At 36.1% G+C, this 19,223-nt stretch overlaps 1 protein-coding gene across 1 annotated transcript in view; it reads right to left on the bottom strand.

The window, feature by feature from the left end:
- LOC133321209 (adenylate cyclase type 2) overlaps positions 1-14,401 on the bottom strand; it is a 100,545-nt gene extending 86,144 nt beyond the window's left edge. The window contains exon 1 of the mRNA XM_061530297.1: positions 14,203-14,401. Coding sequence (XP_061386281.1) covers positions 14,203-14,401 — 199 coding nt within the window. The remainder of the gene's footprint in view (positions 1-14,202) is intronic.
- Positions 14,402-19,223: the final 4,822 nt, after the last annotated feature.

A 19,223-nucleotide genomic window follows, 5' to 3' on the forward strand; every position in this document is an offset into this window, starting at 1 on the left:
CCGACATGATTAGCAATATTAAGGGTCATACTACGGGGAATATTTTCGTAGATCATCGTAATCCTCTAGGGCCGCTTTAAAGGGGTCATTTTGAGAGTCAAATTGGTCTGCATGTCAAAAAAAAAAAAAAAAAAAAATCCGTTAAAAATATAATTACCTTTTAGAAGTGGTATAATCTTCAATATTCCGACACTTTGGGTGTCCGACAAGTTTGGCAATATTAAGGACCATACTGCGGAGAATATTTTTGTAGACCACCTTAACCCTCTAGCTTAGTCTTAAAGGGGTCTTTTGGGTACTATATTTAGAAAAAATCTTCAAAATTCGTTTAAAATGATAATGACTGCTATAGAAAATCGTTTAAATCCTTGCGATCCTTAGAGTATAGGGGCCATATATGTTCGGCAATATTGTTCAGAACGCCATAGAGGATATTTGTGTCTAACATATTAACCCTCTACCAATCCGCTGTAAGGGTCAAAATTTTGATCATTTGAAAAAAATCGTTAACAAATCTAATTATCTTTTGAGACGGGCTATAATCCTCAATATCCTGGCACTTTAGGTGTCCGACATGGTTGGCAATATAAAGTACCATACTACGAGGAGTATTTTCGTAGATCATCGTAATCCTCAAGGGCCACTTTAAAGGGGTCATTGTGACGGTCAAATTGGTCTCCATGCCAAAAAAATTCGTTAAAAATCTAATTACATTTTAGAAGTGCTATAATCTTCAATATCCCGACACTTTAGGCGTTCGCCATGTTTAGCAATATTAATCCGGGGAATATTTTCGTAGACTATTGTAACCCTCTAGCTCAGTCTTAAAGGGGCATTGTTGGTACATTCTTAAGAAAAAATCTTCAAAATTCGTTTAAAATGAAAATGGGTACTTTTGAAAATCGTGTAAATCCTTATTTTTCTTTTCAGTTTAGGGGCCATATATGTTTGGCAATATTGTTCAGAACCTTATAGAGAATATTTGTGTCAGATATATTAACCCTCTAGCTACCTGCTGTAAGGGTAAAAATGGTCCTCATGTGAAATAAATCGTTAAAAAACTAATTATCTTTCGAAATACGCTATACTTCTTCAATATCCTTACACTTAAGGTATCCGACATGGTTAGGAATATTAAGGATCATACTCCGAGGAATATTTTTGTAGACCAACATGACCCTCTAATCTCACTTTAAAGGGGTCAATTTCGCCCTTTTCCACGAAAAATAGCACAAAATTCTCTAAATCCGTATATCCTGCTGATCCCTTCATTTTAGGTAGTATACTTCGATGACAATATAGTTCGCAACATATCACAGGATATTTCTGTAGAACACCTTAACCCTCTAAGGGCCAGCTGTATGGGTCTAAATGGTCCCCATATGAAAAAATCATTAAAAAAATCTAGTTACCTTTAGAGAAGTGCCAAAATCGTTAATATCCTGACACTTTAGATGACCGACATAATTAGCAATCTTAAAGACCACACTGCGGTCAATATTTCTTTAGACCATCGTAACCCTCTAGGGCCTCTTAATATGGGTCATTTTGGAACCAATTTTCCAAAAACTATGAAAAACACTATGATATTGAGATTTGCGTCTTAAAAATTGGACGTCAATCCTTATTATTCTGTCATTATTGGCATCCGACATGTTTGGAAATATTAAGGGCGACACTTCGAGGAATATTTTTTGTATACCATCAGAACCCTCTAGCACCACTTTAAAGGGGTCGTTTTGGTCCTAAAATACATATACATCAAAATTCCATTTAAATGCAATTGACCGTTTGGAAAACCCTACTTATCCTTGTGATCCTGTTAATTTAGGTAAAACCTGTCTGTGGCAAAATTGTTCCTGATCCAACAGAGAATATTTGTGTCAAAGATATTAACCCTCTAGCGACCCGCTTTAAGGGTAGAAAAGATCCGCATATGAAAAAAATCATTAAAACATTTGTTATCTTTTGAAAAGCGATGTATTTCTTCAATATCCTGCCACTTTAGGTGTCCGACATATTTAGCAATATTAAGGATCATACTCCAGGAAATATTTTTTTAGACCATCATAATCCTCTAATATCACCTTAAAGGGGTTAATTTGGCCCTTTCTTACGAAAAACACTACAGAATTCATTAAAATTAGTAATATGTGCCTTTGAAAATCCTGTATATCCTTCTGGTCCCTTCATTTTAAGTAATCCATGTCGATGACAATATTGTTCGCAACATATACAGGATATTTTTGTACAACACCTTAACCCTCTAAGGACCAGCTGTATGGCTCAAAATAGTCCCCATTTGAAAAAATCGTTAAAAAATCGAGTCAATTCTTGAGAAGGGCTATTATCACCAATATCCTGACAATTAATTATTGCGACATGTTCGTCAATATTAAGGACCAAACTGCGGGGAATATTTTTGTAGACCATTGTAATTTCCTAGCGGCACATTAAAGGGGTTATTTTGGTTCGAAGTTCTAAAAACTGCGGAAAATGCTATTATATTGAGATTTTTAACTTTTAAAAACGGACGCCAATCCTTGTTTTCCTGCGATTTTTGGTATTGAACGCGTTTGGCAATATTAAGGATCACACTTCGAGGAATATTTTTGTAGACCATTATAACTCTCTAATGTCACTTTAAAGGAATCGTTTTGGTTCATTCCTAGCAAACATACACCAAAATTACATTTAAATGAAAATAGACGCGTTTAAAAACCCTGCGGATCCTTATGATCCTTTCAATTTAGATAAAACCGTTGGTTGGCGATATTGTTCCTTACACAACAGAGAATATTTGTGTTAAACATATTGACCCTCTAGATACCGGCTGTAAGGGTTAAAATGGTCCTCATATGAAAAACATTGTTAAAAATCGAGTTACTTTTATAGAAGTGCCAAAATCTTTAATATCCTGACATTATAGTTGTCCGACATGTAAGGCAATATTATCCTGACCTTTTTGGTACTGGACATGTTAAGCAATATTAAGGATCACACCTCGATGAATGTTTTTGTAGACCATCATAACCCTATATGGACTCCATAAAGCTGCCATTTATGTTCATTTTTAAGAAACACACCAAAAATTACATTTAAATGAAAATAGGCGCGTTTAAAAACCCTGCGGATCCTTGTGATCTTTTTAATTTAGATAAAACCTTTGGTTGGCGATATTGTTCCTGACCCAACAGAGAATATTTGTGTAAAATATATTAACCCTCTAGCTACCCTCTATAAGGGTCTAAATGGTCCTCATTAAAAAAAAATCGTTTAAAAGTCGGGGTACCTTCTGAGACGGGCTATAATCTTCAATACCATGATACTTTAGGTGTCCGATATGGTTAGGAATATTAAGGACCATACTGCGGGGAATATTTGTTTCGAACATCCTAACCCTCTACCGCCACAATAAAGAGGTCATTTTCAGTCCAATATCCAAAAATTATTAAACACACTATGATATTGAGATTTGTTATTTTAAAAACGGACGCTAATCCTTATTATCCTGACCTTTTAGGTACTGGACATGCTGGGCAATATTAAGGATCACACTTCGAGGAATATTTTGGTACACCATTATAGCCCTCTACGGACTCCATAAACCTGCCATTTAGGTTCATTTTTAAGAAAGATGTACCAAAATTACATTTAAATGGAAATAGGCGCGTTTAAAAACCCTGCGGATGCTTGTGATCCTTTCAATTTAGATAAAACCTTTGGTTGGCGATATGGTTCCTGACCCAAAAGAGAATATTTGTGTAAAAAATACAAACCCTCTAGCTACCCGCTGTAATTCTCAAAATGGTCCCCATTTGAAAAAATCGTTAACATACACCAAAATTACATTTAAATGAAAATAGGTGCGTTTAAAAACCCTGCGGATTCTTGTGATGCTTTCAAAATAGGTAAACTCTGTCTTTGGCAATTTTATTCCCGACACAACGGAGAATATTTTCGTAAGGGTCAAAGTGGTCCTTATTTTGAAAAAAAAAAAAATCGTTAAAAGCTTTTTTACCTTCTGAGACGGACTGTTATCACCAATATCCTGACACTTTAGGTATCCGACATGTTCGGCAATATGGAAGACCATACTGCGTTGAATATTGTTCTAGGCCATCATAACCCTCTAGGGCCTTTTTGTAGGGGTAGTTTTGGGTGCCATTTCATAATATTATTACAAACACTATTATATTGAGAGATTTGTGAATTTTATTGGTCCTAAAAAAATATTTAAAAAAAAAATACCCACGTCCAACATTATTTTAAAATGTCTCACCCATACATACACACGTACGTCATTGCTATTTTTAGCCAGTCTATAATTAATTATGTCCATGTTTTTAGTAGCCGTTGAAAGTGTGTGTGGTATTTGTTTTATTATCATTATTACGCTTTTCACTTGTGTACAAGAGAGGGAGAGAGGATTCCCTCTCTCTCTCTCTCTCTCTCGTCTCTTGAACGTGTCTGGCTTTAATTCCTAGAAATAATAATCATTATTATTATTACAAAAAGTTATTAATACCACGTTTAATGGGAATGGACGTGAGTGTTATTTTTCACACTCACACACACAGGTACACACACATTCATACATTTATATATTTGAGTATACGCAGCGACAGTTTTCCCAGTAACACTTTAGTTGTTGTTTTTATTTTATTTTTTTTTTTTTTTTTTGTATTTGTTGTTCTTTCCTTTCCTCCGGTCTTTGGAAATTCCTGGGGGAGCTTATCAACACTTCCACTTTGTTGCCCTTTTAGCCATTCGATGATGCATTTAATTGATTTTTAACTGGAATCCGCACACAGACACACACACACACAGTTATTGGCACTGACACGTCTCACTAAACATTGCAGATATCTAACCAATGGAGGATAGCTCGTCAGCTAGAAAACAATCTCAGTGGAAACATGTCAGATAATATTGTTATTAAAAAAATTCCGTTCATTGATGAGAAGAAGAAGAAGAAACTATTTCTTGTGGCAAAGGAAAACATATTCGAAGGATATTGAAAAAAAAATTCTTGAGGAATGCTAGAAGGAGTGGGGATTTCAGAAAATTAAATTTTAAAGTCGGATTTTTAAAGGTTTTGATATGGACTTCCTTTTGATAGGTCAGAAATCTCAATATCATAGTGGTTATAATAATTTTTGGAAATGGGACACAAAATGTCCCCTATGAAGTGACGCTAGAGGGTTATGATGGTCTACAAAAATATTCCTTAAAGTGTGGTCCTTAATAGTGCCAAACATGTCGGACAACTAAATTGTCAGGTTATTGCCGATTATAGAACTTCTCAAAAGGTAACTAGATTTTTAAGGGGTTTTTTTAAAGGAGCACAATTTTGGTTCTCATCTTGGAATGGTCTTCCAAATTGGTGGTTATGCGCATAAGACCGACGCGCTTGGAAATCTTTTTTAAACTCGGCTTATAGAACAACCGTTCTGTAACAAGCCAGCTAAGTAAGTAAATTGTCAGGATATAGGCGATGAAAAAATACTAGTTTTTTTACGATTTTTTTTTTCAAATAAGGACCATTTTGACCCTTGCATCGGGTAGCTAGAGGGTTAATATATTTGACACAAATATTCTCTGTTGGGTTATGAACAATATTGCCAAATACCAGTTGTATCTAAATAGAAAGGATCACAAGGATGAGCTAGGGTTTCGAAAAGCGACCATTATCATTTAAATGGAATTTTTTGTATGTTTCCTAGGAATGGATCAAAATGATGCCTTTAGAGTGACATTCGAGGGTTATATTGGTCTACAAAATTATTTCTTGAAGTGTGGTCCTTAATATTGTCCAAGATGTTCAATAAGAAAAGTTGCAGGATAATAAGGATTGACATGTTTTTTAAAGCCACAAATCTCAATATAATAGAGATTTCACAAATTTTCGGAAATAGGATCCAAAATGCGCCACTTGGAAGTGATGCTACAGGGTTACTATGGTTTACAAACATATTCATCGCAGTATGGTCCTTAGTATTGCCAAACATGTCGGACAACTAAAAATTCAGGGTATTGAAGATTATAGCCCGTATCACAAGGTAATTCGACTTTTTACCGTTTTTTTTCAAATGAGGACCATTTTGAACCTAACAGCTGGTAGCTAGAGGGTTAATATCTTTGACATAAATATTCACTGTTAAGCCAGGAACAATATTGCTAAAAAGCAGCTTTACCCAAATTGAAAGGATCACAAGGATATTCCAAAAACGCCCATTCTCATTAAAATGGAATTTTGGTGTATATTTCATAGGAATGGACCAAAATGACCCCTTGAAAGTGACTTTAGGGGGTTATATTGGTCAACAAAATTATTCCCTCTAGTGTGGTCCATAATATTGTCAAACATGTCCTGAATGGCAGGATATCCTTTAGAGCCACAAATCTCAATGTAATAGGGGCTTCAGTAATTTTCGGAAATTCGGCCCAAAATTACCCCTTTATAGTGGTGCTAGAGGGTTACGATGGTCTACAAAAATATTCCTCGCGGTGTGATACTTAATATTGCCAAACATGTCTAATATCAAAAATGGCAGGATAATAAGGATTGACAGACATTTTAAAAGCCACAAATCTCAATGTAATAGGAGTTTCACAAATTTTCGGAAATTGGACCCAAAATGCCCCATTTATGGAGGTGCTAGAAGGTTACGATGGTCTACAAAAATATTCCACGCCGTGTGGTCCTTAGTATTGTCAAACATGTCCTGTATCAAAAAATGACAGGATAATAAGTATTGACAGACATATTTAAAGTCACAATTCTTAATATAATTGTAATGGGGGTTTCACTTATTTTCGGAAATTGGTCCAAAAATTACCCCTTTATAGTGGTGGTAGAGGGTTACGATGGTCTACAAAAATGGTCCTTAATATTGCCAAACATATCTGACACCTAAAGTATGGTGTCAGATATGTACCTAGACTTTTTAAGGTTTTTTTAAATGAGGGTCATTTTGACCCTCAAAATAACCCCTTTAACGTGAACCTACAGAGTTTTGATGGTCTACAAAAATATTCCTTGCAGTACGGTCCTTAACATTGCCATACATGTCGGACATCTAAAGTGTCGGGATATTGAAGATTACAGCACTTCTCAAAAGGTAATACGATTTTTAACGAATTTTTTGACATGGAGACCAATTTAACCCTCAAAATGACCCCTTTAACGTGACGGTACAGGGTTAGGATGGTCTAGAAAAATATTCCCCGCAGTATGGTCCTTAATATTGCCAAACATGTCGGGCACCTAAAGTGTCGAGATATTGCAGATTATAGAACTTCTCAAAGGTAACTAGATTTTTAATGTTTTTTTTTTAATGAGAGCCATTTTGACCCTCAAAATTACCCCTTTAACATGACGCCACAGAGTTGTGATGGTCTACAAAAATATTCCCCGCAGTATGGTCTTTAACATTGCCATACATGTCGGACACTTAAAGAGTCGGGATATTGCCGATTATAGAACTTCACAAAAGGTAATGAGAATTTTAACGTTTTTTTTTTTTTTTTTAATGAGGGTCATTTTGACTCTCAAAATGACCCTCTTTAAGTGACGCTACAGGGTTTTGATGGTCCACAAAAATATTCCTCGCAGTATGGTATTTCATATTGTCTAATATATCGGATACCTAACATGTCAGGATAATGATGATTACAGGACTTCTTAAAAGGTATTCATATTTTTCAAAGATTTTGTTTTTGTTTTTTTTTTTTCAATGAGGACAATTTTGACCCTTACAGCGGATAGTTAGTCGAGCCCGGATCAAATCGACAGAGTTTCCCACAACGCCGCGTTTTTTTATATATATTTTAAAAATATTATTTGAAATGTACTCCCACTCTAAAAATATATTTTCCACGGTATCCACAATACGAACATAACACATAAAAAATCTATTTGCCCCAAGGGATCGTATGATTATTGTCAGCACGTATACGCATAATAAATTTCATACCATTAATTTATACAATTATTTACTTTCTTTTTAAATTTTGTAATATTATTTCAACTACGTTCCAAAATTTTGTGTCTTCCCAAAGTTTTAAGTTTTTATTTTTCTTCTAATTTTTTTTTATATAAATTAAATATTAATTTTTTTCTTTCCTCTCCTCTTAATCTTCCCTCGAAAACGTGTCAAAGAGTAAATGTATCACCTAGTAAGAAATTTAAAAGGGAAGCTGAATCGCAGAGTTATTTTATTTTCCTCTTTTCCGATTGCCATCCTGAAAGCTAGGTAATAAAATATTTACAAATGAAATAAAATCTTAGTCCTAGCAGTCCTTGGTCATAAAACCCAAAAAAAAGAGAAAATTTATGACAACGACAAGAAACACTATAAAGTGTCATGAAACAATAAAAACAACAGCAGCAACAACAACAACAAAAACAATGACAATTTATTTTTATTAGCTTTGACATCTATATTTCATCATCATTTCAAAATGGGCAATAGCTCGTAATTTGCTAAAGATGTTTAAAAAGCCATAAAGTTGTACATGAAGGAAAAGTAGATGGTAAAAGGAGATGCTAATAAAATATGAAATCTAAATGGGCGGAGAGTCCTTAAAAAATACGGCGAGTGTTTTTGATGATAGGAATTACTTTAAAATAAAAAACAATCGTTTTAAGTGGACAAAAATGTTGCTAAAAAATATCCTGGCCATTTTGGGTTGATTTTGCTTACTTTTGCAGATTTGCCAGTAAGGCGTCGACTTCCAAAAAAAAAAAAAAAAAAACAAAAAAAAAAAAATACGGAGCTCCTAATATAGTGAAGATTCTTAATGAATATTTTTTCGAGGCACTAGTAAGGGGTAAGCTTTTAAAGAAAATTGTTTCGGGTCACCGACAAGATATAGATTTTCAAAGAATATTTTTTCCATTTTTAAAGACTATATTTTCAAGGCACCAACAAGGCGTGGATTTTTTAAGGAATATTTTTTTTATGGACACCATCAAGGCGTAGATTAGTAAAGAATATTTCTTCGAAGCCTTTACAAGGCGTACATTTTTAAAGAATAATTTTTCTAAGCCTTTACAAGGAGAGGACTTTTAAAGAATATTTTTTCGTGGCACTCGGAATTAATTAAAAATGGAAAATATAAAATGTCTAGAACCTGTAGGCGTATAACTAATATTAATATAGTACATGGTGGCGAATGAGTGACGACACTACGTATACGTCAATGCGTGGATTTTCAAATAATATTTTAAGGCTTAGATTTTGAAGCTCTCTACAAGGCGTATATTTTAAAACCAGTGAGCGGAGCAGTATAGTCGGACGGGGCCGACCATATGATACCCTACACAACTTTCACGAAAATCTAACTTTGTGTGGTTCTATATTCTGATCTTGGGCAATATTTGCACTCTCATGACCTTCACCGTGGGTTGTGTTGTGATGTTCGGCTTTCAATTGTGGCCTATAGATCGGCTCGAAAAAAACACAAAAAAATAAGTTTTCGGTCGACTTCATCCCAAAATTATTATCTGATCATCACCGAAAAATATAGGCGTTGTCCTTGACCATAACTGGATCCTCATGGAAAATTTCAAAGCGATCAACGCTATATTTTCCCCCTCTAAGGGTACTAAATAATATTTGAATACGTAAGCACCTCTAAATATTTAAGTGCAACTCCCACATCCGAGAGCATACGACATACGACCCTGACAACATAGTTGTGTAAGGTATAAAAATGGCAAACAATAACTTTCTAGAACCTGGATGCGTATAACTAATATTAATATAGTTCAAGGTGGCGTATGAGCGCCGACGCTATGTATACGCCAATGCGTGGGTTTTTATATTTATATTATTATATTTTAAGGCGTAGGATTTTAAAGAAATTAAGTCATAGAATTTTAAAGACTATTTGTTTGGCCTTCTTATAAGGTATATATTTTAAAAGAATTTTTTCTGAGCTTCCTATGAGGCATGGGTTTGTAAAGAATATTTTTTCCATACACCAGGATGGCATAGATTTTTAAAGAATATTTTTTCGAGGCATCAGTAGGGCGTAGATTTTTACGGAATATTTTTCGGGATTTCTCATAAGGCGTAAATATTTAAAAAAATATTTTTCCGACCTTCTTATAAGACGGGAATTTTTAAAGAGTATTTTTCTGGATTTCTCATGAGGCATAAATATTTAAAGAATATTTTTCCGGCCTTCTTATAAGGCGGGGATTTTTAAAGACTATTTTTCTGACATTCCTATAAGGCGTAGATTTTTAAAAAATAGTTTTTTGAGGCCTCAAAAAGCGTAGAGTTTCAAAGAACATTTTTTCAAGGCTTCAAAAAGCGTTGATTTTTAAAGAATATTTTTTGAGGGTCCAAAAAAGACGTAGATTTGTAAAGAATATTTTTTTTGGGCCTCCAAAAAGGGTGGATTTTTAAAGGATATTTTTTCGAGGCCACAGCAAGGCGTATTTTTTCTGACGCTCCTATAATGCGTGTCCTTTTAAAGTAGATTTTTCAATAAGGCATGAGTGCGTATAATTAATATTAACATTGCCCCTTGTGGCGTATGAATACCGACACCACGTATACGCCTTAGTTTCCCCATTTACAAAAGTGTAGAGAACATTTGTGCGTGTTAACTAAAATAAAAGACTTGTTAATTAAATAATCTGAGCTGAAAATAAGACAACTAAGTAGAAGACAATCTCATTATCTCTGATAAATAAATTCACATGTCTTTGCCAGAGGAATTTTGTGCAATGCCACTGATTGCATTACATGACATTGTAATTGAGCCTTCTCTCTCCTCATGAAGGATGACAAACTTTTCAATTACACCAATGATGATGAACCTGCAAATGGCCTACTTACGATATAATACTGCTACTGAGAACTCCTCCATTTAAGAGGCTATCAATTTCGGGGAAGTCTTCATTTTAATTACAATGATTTTTAGGAAAAAAAATTCCCATTTCTTTGGAGGGATTTTTTCAAGAGGGAGGAGAAGAAAAATTCTCTTCTTCGATGTATTTTCGTTTTAATTTGATGCGGAGTTTTGGGATGTTATGTGGAATTCATTGGAAGTATTACCTGTTGTTCTATATATTTTTGGAAGCCTAAAAGAAGCAACAAATGGAACTCATATGAGTGTAAGTGATGAAACCTTTCTGTGAGCGATAAACACACCTTCTGCCCACCTTGTTTGCTTGCCTACCCTGCTCCTGCCTGAGAGCAATGACTCCGGCAAGCTGCTGATGCCTTTAATTTGAATGTCATTAACGAAATGTAGATTTCTTCCTATAAGGCGTGGATTTTTAAAGAACATTTTTCTGACATTCCTGAAAGGCACAGTTTCTGACCGTTTTTTATAAGGCATGGATTTTTATAAAATATTTTCTCTGAGCTTTCTCCAGCAAGGCATATATTTTTAAAGAATTTTTTCCGACCTTTCTAAATGGCATGGAATTTTAAAGAATATTTTTTTTTCCAGGCACCTAATAATTATGTCTGGTACTGCGGGGCGTATGAATGTCATCACAACGTATACGCCTTAGTTCCTGTATACAAAATAATCGTAGATTTATTAAAGCATCTTTTTTGAGGCACCAGAAAGGCGTAGATTTTTTGAAAGGATATTTTACCAAGACCCGAATAAGGCTTAGATATATAAGAAACATTTTTTGCTTGCATTTTTAAGAAATATTTTCATGATTTTCTATAAGACGTAAATTTTTAATTAATATTTTACTGACATACCTAAATGTTGTCAGGGTATTATGGCTTTGTGCAACGAAATATTGGTCCCAGACCCACCTTTAAGTATATCGACTAGCTGAGTCGATCTAGACATGTGTATCCGTCCGTCCGTCCATTACAATTTGTAAACACGATACAGGCGACAGTTATGGATGAAGAAGCCAATGAAGACCCCTATTGTTTTTGTTAAGGATCGGTTAAGGATTTAGGGGATGAAATGGACCAAAAACTTTATTTTTGTCTGATTTTCTGTTGGCTCCAGAGGCCGCAATTATGGCCCAAACATCTCGAATTTTTACAAGAAGGGGATTGGGCCAAAGAATAAGCATGCATGTTTTGATAAAGATTGGTCAATATTTAGCGGGTCAAATGGACCCTGACCTTTGTGTTAAAAATGACAAAATTTGTATTCTATAGCGTTTATATTTACTCCTGAAGGACATAGAGCCGAGAAGTTAATAGTATGTCCAGGAGGAGTGGCTGACCTTCAAATTGATACCAATTATATGGTCGAATGTGCTCAGATGTGGGAGTTACACTTCAATATTTACAGGTGCTTACGTATTCAGATATTATTTAGCAACCCATTACCATACTAGAGGGCGGAAATATAGCGCTGATCGCTTTTAAATGTTCCATGAGGTTCTAGTTATGGTCAAGGATAATGCCTATCATTTTCGGTGGTGGTCGGATAATAATTTTGGGATACAGTGGACCGAAAACTAATTTTTTGTGTTTTTTTTCGAGTCGATCTATAAGGCCCCAATTATAAGCCGAACATCACAACACAACTCACGGTGAAGGGAATCTGTACAAGTAATTTGAAGGGTTGTGCTAAATATTAGTAATATTCGGAATATATGTCAGAGTAAGGAAGATGTGCTGTTGACATCTAATCGGGCAAGAGGGTGTACGAAATAGGTTCGGAACAAACATCCGCAGAAAGTTAGAGTTCCATGGTAGTTGTGTAGGGTATCGTATGATCGGCCCCGTCCGACTATACTGCTCCGCTCACTGGTTAAGAAGATAAGGTATTTGAATCCACTGACAAGGTGTGAATTAAAAAAAAAATTGTCTGACCTTCCAATAAAATGCCGATTTTTAAAAATCGAAGTAACCCAAGGTATGATTGCGTATAATTGATATTAAAAGCGTGTCACTGGTGACGTATGATTGCCGACACTATGTATACGCCACTGTTTATAGAAGTAAATTACTTATTTATTAAATCGAATTGCCAAAAAGGGTTAATTTTTTAAAAAATCGATTTTTTCAAGGTACTCCCAAAGCTTGGATTTTCAAAAACCATTTTTTTTCTTAACTACCTACAATGCATGGATCTATAAGAATTTTTTTCAGCTTCTCGGAAACTTTCGTATTTATCAAAACAAAATCCAGGAACACGTACGGTGTACCTTCGGATTTAAATTTTAAATATTTTTCTCAGTTAACAAGGCCTGGATTTAGAAAAAAATCTGAGCTTCTTACAAGGGGTGAATTTTAAAAACAGTTCTTTTAAGCCATCAAATAAGTCTTTGTTCTTTAAATGACTATTTTCCAGGTTCCGAATAAGGTGTACATTTATAAAGAAATGTTTTCCAAGGCTCCAATAATGCCTAGATTCCTAAGAATCTAAGTTACCAACATAATTCATATTAAAATTGTCACTGGTGGCGTATGAATACCGACACTACGTATACGCTAAGAGAAGCTGACAATGGTCGTTGGGACCATCAGTCCGCATCCGCGGGCTTTTTGTTGCCTGCGCAACTTATGGGGCACCTATATGGTACAGAACTGCCTCTTCTGTCTTCGGGCAGAGAAAGCTCCTTCCGTGTCAGCGGGTCGTCATGTTAGCGTGCTTGCCAGTGTGTCGCACTGTTTCAACGGAGGCGTTGCAAGTGCTGCTTGGAGCCGCGCCGCGCCGCGCCGCTTGATCTTGAAGTGAGATGTAGGGCTATCATGTATAAGCTTAAGCGTGGTTTGCAGTTGGATGAGGATGATTGGCCCGGGCCTTCTGATTTGGTGGATGGGGAGAGTAGGCGGTACAGCACAATCCTTCGGGACTGTGTTGTTGATAGGTGGAGGACTAGGTGGACGAACAGTGACAAAGGGAGGGTGACCTACGAATTTATTCGTGACGCAACGTTCGTAGTGGACCGGTCAGACTTTCGCTTCGGCTTAAGTACTGGTTTCTTACTGACGGGGGGCATGGCTCTCTTAATGCTTTTCTGCATAAAAGAGGCCTTGCCCAGACGGATTTATGTGGGTGCGGGATGACGGAGGACTGGAAGCATATACCCGACGGAATGCTGTTACTATGATGATATTAGAGATTTAGCAAGTATGGGTATATCGAATGGAGGGTCGGGGTGGGATTTCAGTAGGGCACTTGAAGACGATCGGACCTTTAGTTGTTTAAGTAGTTTTGCTCGTGAAGCATTTAGGAGAAGGGCAGTACTTAGTGGAGGTGGTCCTCGTACATAGCCCCCTTGCAGTTGGGTGGTTTGGTTGCACCGGGTGGTGGTGGTGGGTAGGTGCACCGGGTAGCGGTGCTGGTCTTGGTGCGGTTGTCGGCGGTTGTTTGCAGTTGTAGGTGGTTTACGGTCTGCCTGCGGTTGTTTGTGCATCGTGGGTGGTTCGGGCAGTGTCCACTTCATGTGCTTCACTCGTCCTGTGGATGTAGTGTAGGCTGTCCGTGAGGGCAGTTTTGTTCATTGTTTGTGTTGTGATGTCCGATGCCGCGGTCCGTTGGGGCCCTTGGTGCAGTCCGTGAGGACAGCATGTTAATTGTTTGTGATTTGTGTATTTGTCACTGCTTGTGGCCAGGTTTTTCCTTGCCACCTGCGGTTATCGTCGTTGATTATTGTTGTTTTGGGATACCAGCCCGGACGTGCGTCAAACTGGAAGAGACCTCGGTCTCGAGCCTGAGCGGAGGTTTTCCGTACCGCGGGTGTCAGGTGCCCCTGGATCTGTTGATCCAGCCTGACAGTTGGTGTGGCCCCCTGGGGAGCTTCGCGGGGGTTGTGGTTTCGCCCCTCACCAAGGGGAGAGTGTGCTTTCTGCATGCTCTCCAATTGGTACAGTACTTCGGTGCTGGAGCGCTGGTGGGCGCTTTTACGCCAGTGGCTCAGCCACTGTGAGGTAGGCCTATTGGCAGGAACTCACATAAAACTCTTCAAGATATTACGTATACGCCATAGCTTACAGAAGTGAGTAGAACATTTTGCTTGGTAATTCAATTCAACTATCAGCATTGTTTTGATTTTTTTAAACCTATTTTTTGAACTTCCATTTTTTGAAGCAAGGCTTGAATTTAAAAAAAAAAAACTATTTTCTGAAGCTTCCATGAAGGCGTGGATTTAAAAAAAATTTTTGAAGCCATCAACAAAGTTTGGGTTAAAAAATATATATTTTTTGATAAAACCAAGGCTTGGGTGTTTAAAAAATATTTTTTTGTTTTCAAATCACCCAGTGATGTTTTCCGATTTTTTTATTTTGTTTCGAATGCAAAAAAACACTCCCGCATATCCTTTAACACATTAACGCCAATTTAATTTTCCATTGTGCCGACAATTTTCGAACAATGTCATTAGCGATGCTGAAATTCTGCAAAGCCTGATTGATACGCAGGCGAGGACAAAAAAACCTCTGCTCAGAAATCACTTCGACAAACAAAAAAACTGACCCTAATTCAATTGGCGCCTGTTTGTTGTTTCCGCAGGAATGAACAACAAGAAGAGAATAAAAAAAAATCACATAAACACACACACACACACAATTACAAGATGCAATTGCATTGTAATTGTATGCACAAATACAATAAATGTATGCATGCACACACATGCATAGGCACAAACACACAGCCTATCTGCCACACATTAAGTTCATTTGATTTTCCCATTATAGAATTTGTATCGAAATGGTGTCAGGCCCAGAATCAGCAAACACTTGTGGATGGAGATGGAGGTGGGAAAAATGGCATCATCGTCATCACCAACACCATCTTCGCAAATGCCATCATCATCAGCAGCACCACCATCGTCATCAATAATGTTCAGGCCTTCGGGCATATCTGTTGCACATTCGCCCCCCAAAAATGAGACACCAGTTGACTGCATTGGCCCGAGGGCTACTACTGATGCTTTATCCAGTATCCTTTTCCATCACACTTGATGCATTCTGCATCCCACATCATATGCAACATGTGGTGACTTTGTCCCGACCAACATCATCGTCATCGGCCTCATCAGCATCACTTGGACTCTTGGTCCGTGATGCAGGCATCGATGCATTGGTCATCATCATCATCATTCATTCATTCAATCAATTCTGTGTAAATCCCTTATGGTGGCTAAAGAAGTGATGAGAGTGAACACACACTCATACACACATATGTGACTACAAACACCCACACATTTGCATTGAATTGAATTTATTTAAAGGGATTCAGATGACAACAACAACAACAACCTCATCAACAACAGCTACAACAAATTGAAATTGATTTTTAATGCAATTAAAAGGCTTCACTGTCAATGATGACTATGATGCCGATGCCAATGCTGCCGATGAAGATGACGATGACGATGATAATGGAGACAAGGCAAATGGCCACAAGTGATGGATATTTTAATTGGAGAGAACAACAAGGACTTAGTTGGAGATGAAGGAGGGACGAGGATAATTGTCATGGAGGATATATTTGGTAAAAATATATTTAAAAAAATATATTTTTAAAAAAAATATTTTTTTATAAATCCCTGGCTTGTTGGCGGTTTCAAAAAAAAAAATATTTTTTATAAACCCCAAAAAATTTGATTTTGAAATCCTAAGCTTTATGAAGGCTTAAAAAAATATTTTTTTTTTTTTAAATCCAAGGCTTGTTGGAGGTCTGGGTATCTGGGGCTTAATTCTGTATCTGTGGCGTATACGTAGTGTCGGTATACATACGCCCCCGGTGACAATTTTAATATCAATTATACGCAGGCATGCCTTACCGATTGCTAGAATTTGTAAAAAATCCGAGATTTGTTGAGTACCTAGAAAAAAAAAATTCTTAAACATTCATGTATTGTTGGTAGTTCAGAAAAAAACAGATTTTAAAAATCCAAGCTTTATGAGTACCTTGGAAAAATAGATTTTTTAATAAATCAAACATTTTTATACCCTTCACCACACTGTGGTACAGGGCCCATTAAGTCTTTGTGCATATGTTTGTAACTGGCAAAATGGAAAGAGATAGACACATGGTTCCTTTTGAGAATATGCATAGAATCACTTTTTAAGTGGATTTTTTGCATGTCCGTCCGTCCGCCTGTCTGTCTGTGTGTCCATTTTAAATTGTAAACAAAGTGCTGGTCGCATTTATTATCCGAATTGAATGAAATTTGGCATAGGTCACTTATTCAGCTCAAGGACAAACCCTATTGAAATTGGTGAAAATCAGTTCAGATTTAGATATAGCTCCCCTATATATTTTCGTCCGATATGGGCACAAAAATCCCTATATATCTTTCGATTTGCACGAAATTTGGCACATGGTACTGAATTGGGTGTAGAATGATGCGTGCTAAGTTTCATGAAAATCGGTTCAGATTTAGATATAGCTACCATATATATTTTTTCGGCCGATTTAGGGTAAATGGTGCAGCAAAGTCCCTCTATATCCTTCGATTTGCACGAAATTTGGCATAGCGTACTGAATTAAGTCTAGAACGATGTGTGTTAAATTTCGTGAAAATCGATTCAGATTTAGATATAGCTCCCATATATATTTTCGTCCGATTTAAGGTAAATGGTGCAGCAAAGTCCCTATATATCTTTCTATTTGCACGAAATTTGGCATAGCGTAATGAATTAGGTCTAGAATGATGTGTGTTAAGTTGCGTGAAAATCGGTTCAGATTTCGATATAACCTCTATATCTGACCAAATGAAAAATTTAGTATCGATTGCAGAATGACATGTTTATGGGTCCAATTTCATTTTACTGGTCCTTTAAAAAAGCGACGTCTGTTAGGATTCATCTGTTGAATATACCCAAAGTGGTGAAGGGTATCATATAGTCGAACCCGTCCGACTTTACTACTTTCCTTACTGGTTGGTAATTCGATTAATAAATAAATCATTTATTTCTATAAACAGTGGCGTATACGTAGTGTCGGTAATCATACGCACCTTACTGGTGCATTGGAAAAAATATTTTAAGAATCTACTACCTGCTGGTGCCTCGAAAAAATATGCTTTAAAAATCTACGCCTTGTTGGTACCCCAAATTTTTTTTCTTTAAATACATACGCCTTGTTCGTACTTCAAAAAAAAAGTTCTTTAAAAATTCCCGACTTAGGTGACTAGAGAAAAATATTCTTTAAAAATCTTAAATTTTTTGAAAGTGGACAAAAACATTTTTTTCAAAATCTGCGTCTTATTTGGTGCCTTAAAAAAAATATTAAAGCCCGCGATTTTAATGGGTACTAGAAAAATATTCTTTAAGAAATAACCTGGAATTTGAGGCGTATAAGTAGTGTCGGCATTCATACGTCACCAGAACCAACTAAAATTTATTGGGGGATTCGATTATTATTCTCTAGAATTAAAGGTTAGAAAGATATTCTTTAAAAATATACGCCTTGTTGGAACCTCAGAGAAAATATAATATAAAAATGCACGCCTTATAGAAAGGCCAGAAAAATATGCTTTAAGAATCGACGTCTTATAGGAAGATCCGAAAAGTTTTTATTTAAAAATGTACGCCACATAGGAAGGTTAGAAACTTATTCTTAAAAAATCTTAGCTTTATTCTGGGCTTTGAAAAATATCCTTTAAAAATCTACGCCTTGTTGGTGTCTCGAAAAAATATTCTTCAATAAATTCACGCCTATTTTGTATACAGGAAAGTGAGGCGTATACATTGTGACGATATTCATACGCCACCAGTACCAAATTCAAAAATCTTCGCCTTATTTAGAGGCTAGAAAAAATATTCTTTAAAAATTTACGCCTTGTTAGGAGTCTAGAAAAAAAAATCCTTAAAAATCTACGCCTATCTAAGCCTTGTTGGTGTCTCGAAAAAATATTCATTAGAAATCTACGTTTTGTTAGGAGCCTCGAAAAAATATTCTTTAAAAATCTACGCCATGCTGGTGCCCCGAAAAAAATATTCCTTAAAAATGTGCCTTCATATGATTTGCCTTGATATGATTTTAAGTACAAAATTTTAGATTTTTATTCCGACAAAAATTTTTTTTGACACTGAAAGGGTTAATAAATCCACGCCTATTTTGTATACAAGAAACTGAGGCGTATACGTTGTGATGACATTCATACGCCTCCTGTACCAAATACAATTTTTTGGATGTTTGGAAAAAATTTGGAAAAAATAGAGACTAGAAAAAATGTTCTTTAAAAATCTACTCCTTGCTTTTGCCTCGAAAAAAATATTCTACGTCTTGCTGGTTCCTCCAAAAATTATTCTTTAAAA

Source organism: Musca vetustissima, unplaced genomic scaffold, assembly GCF_032173495.1.
Source record: "Musca vetustissima isolate MV318-11 ecotype Yass unplaced genomic scaffold, APGP_CSIRO_Mvet_v1 utg8326, whole genome shotgun sequence".
Classification (NCBI taxonomy): domain Eukaryota; kingdom Metazoa; phylum Arthropoda; class Insecta; order Diptera; family Muscidae; genus Musca; species Musca vetustissima.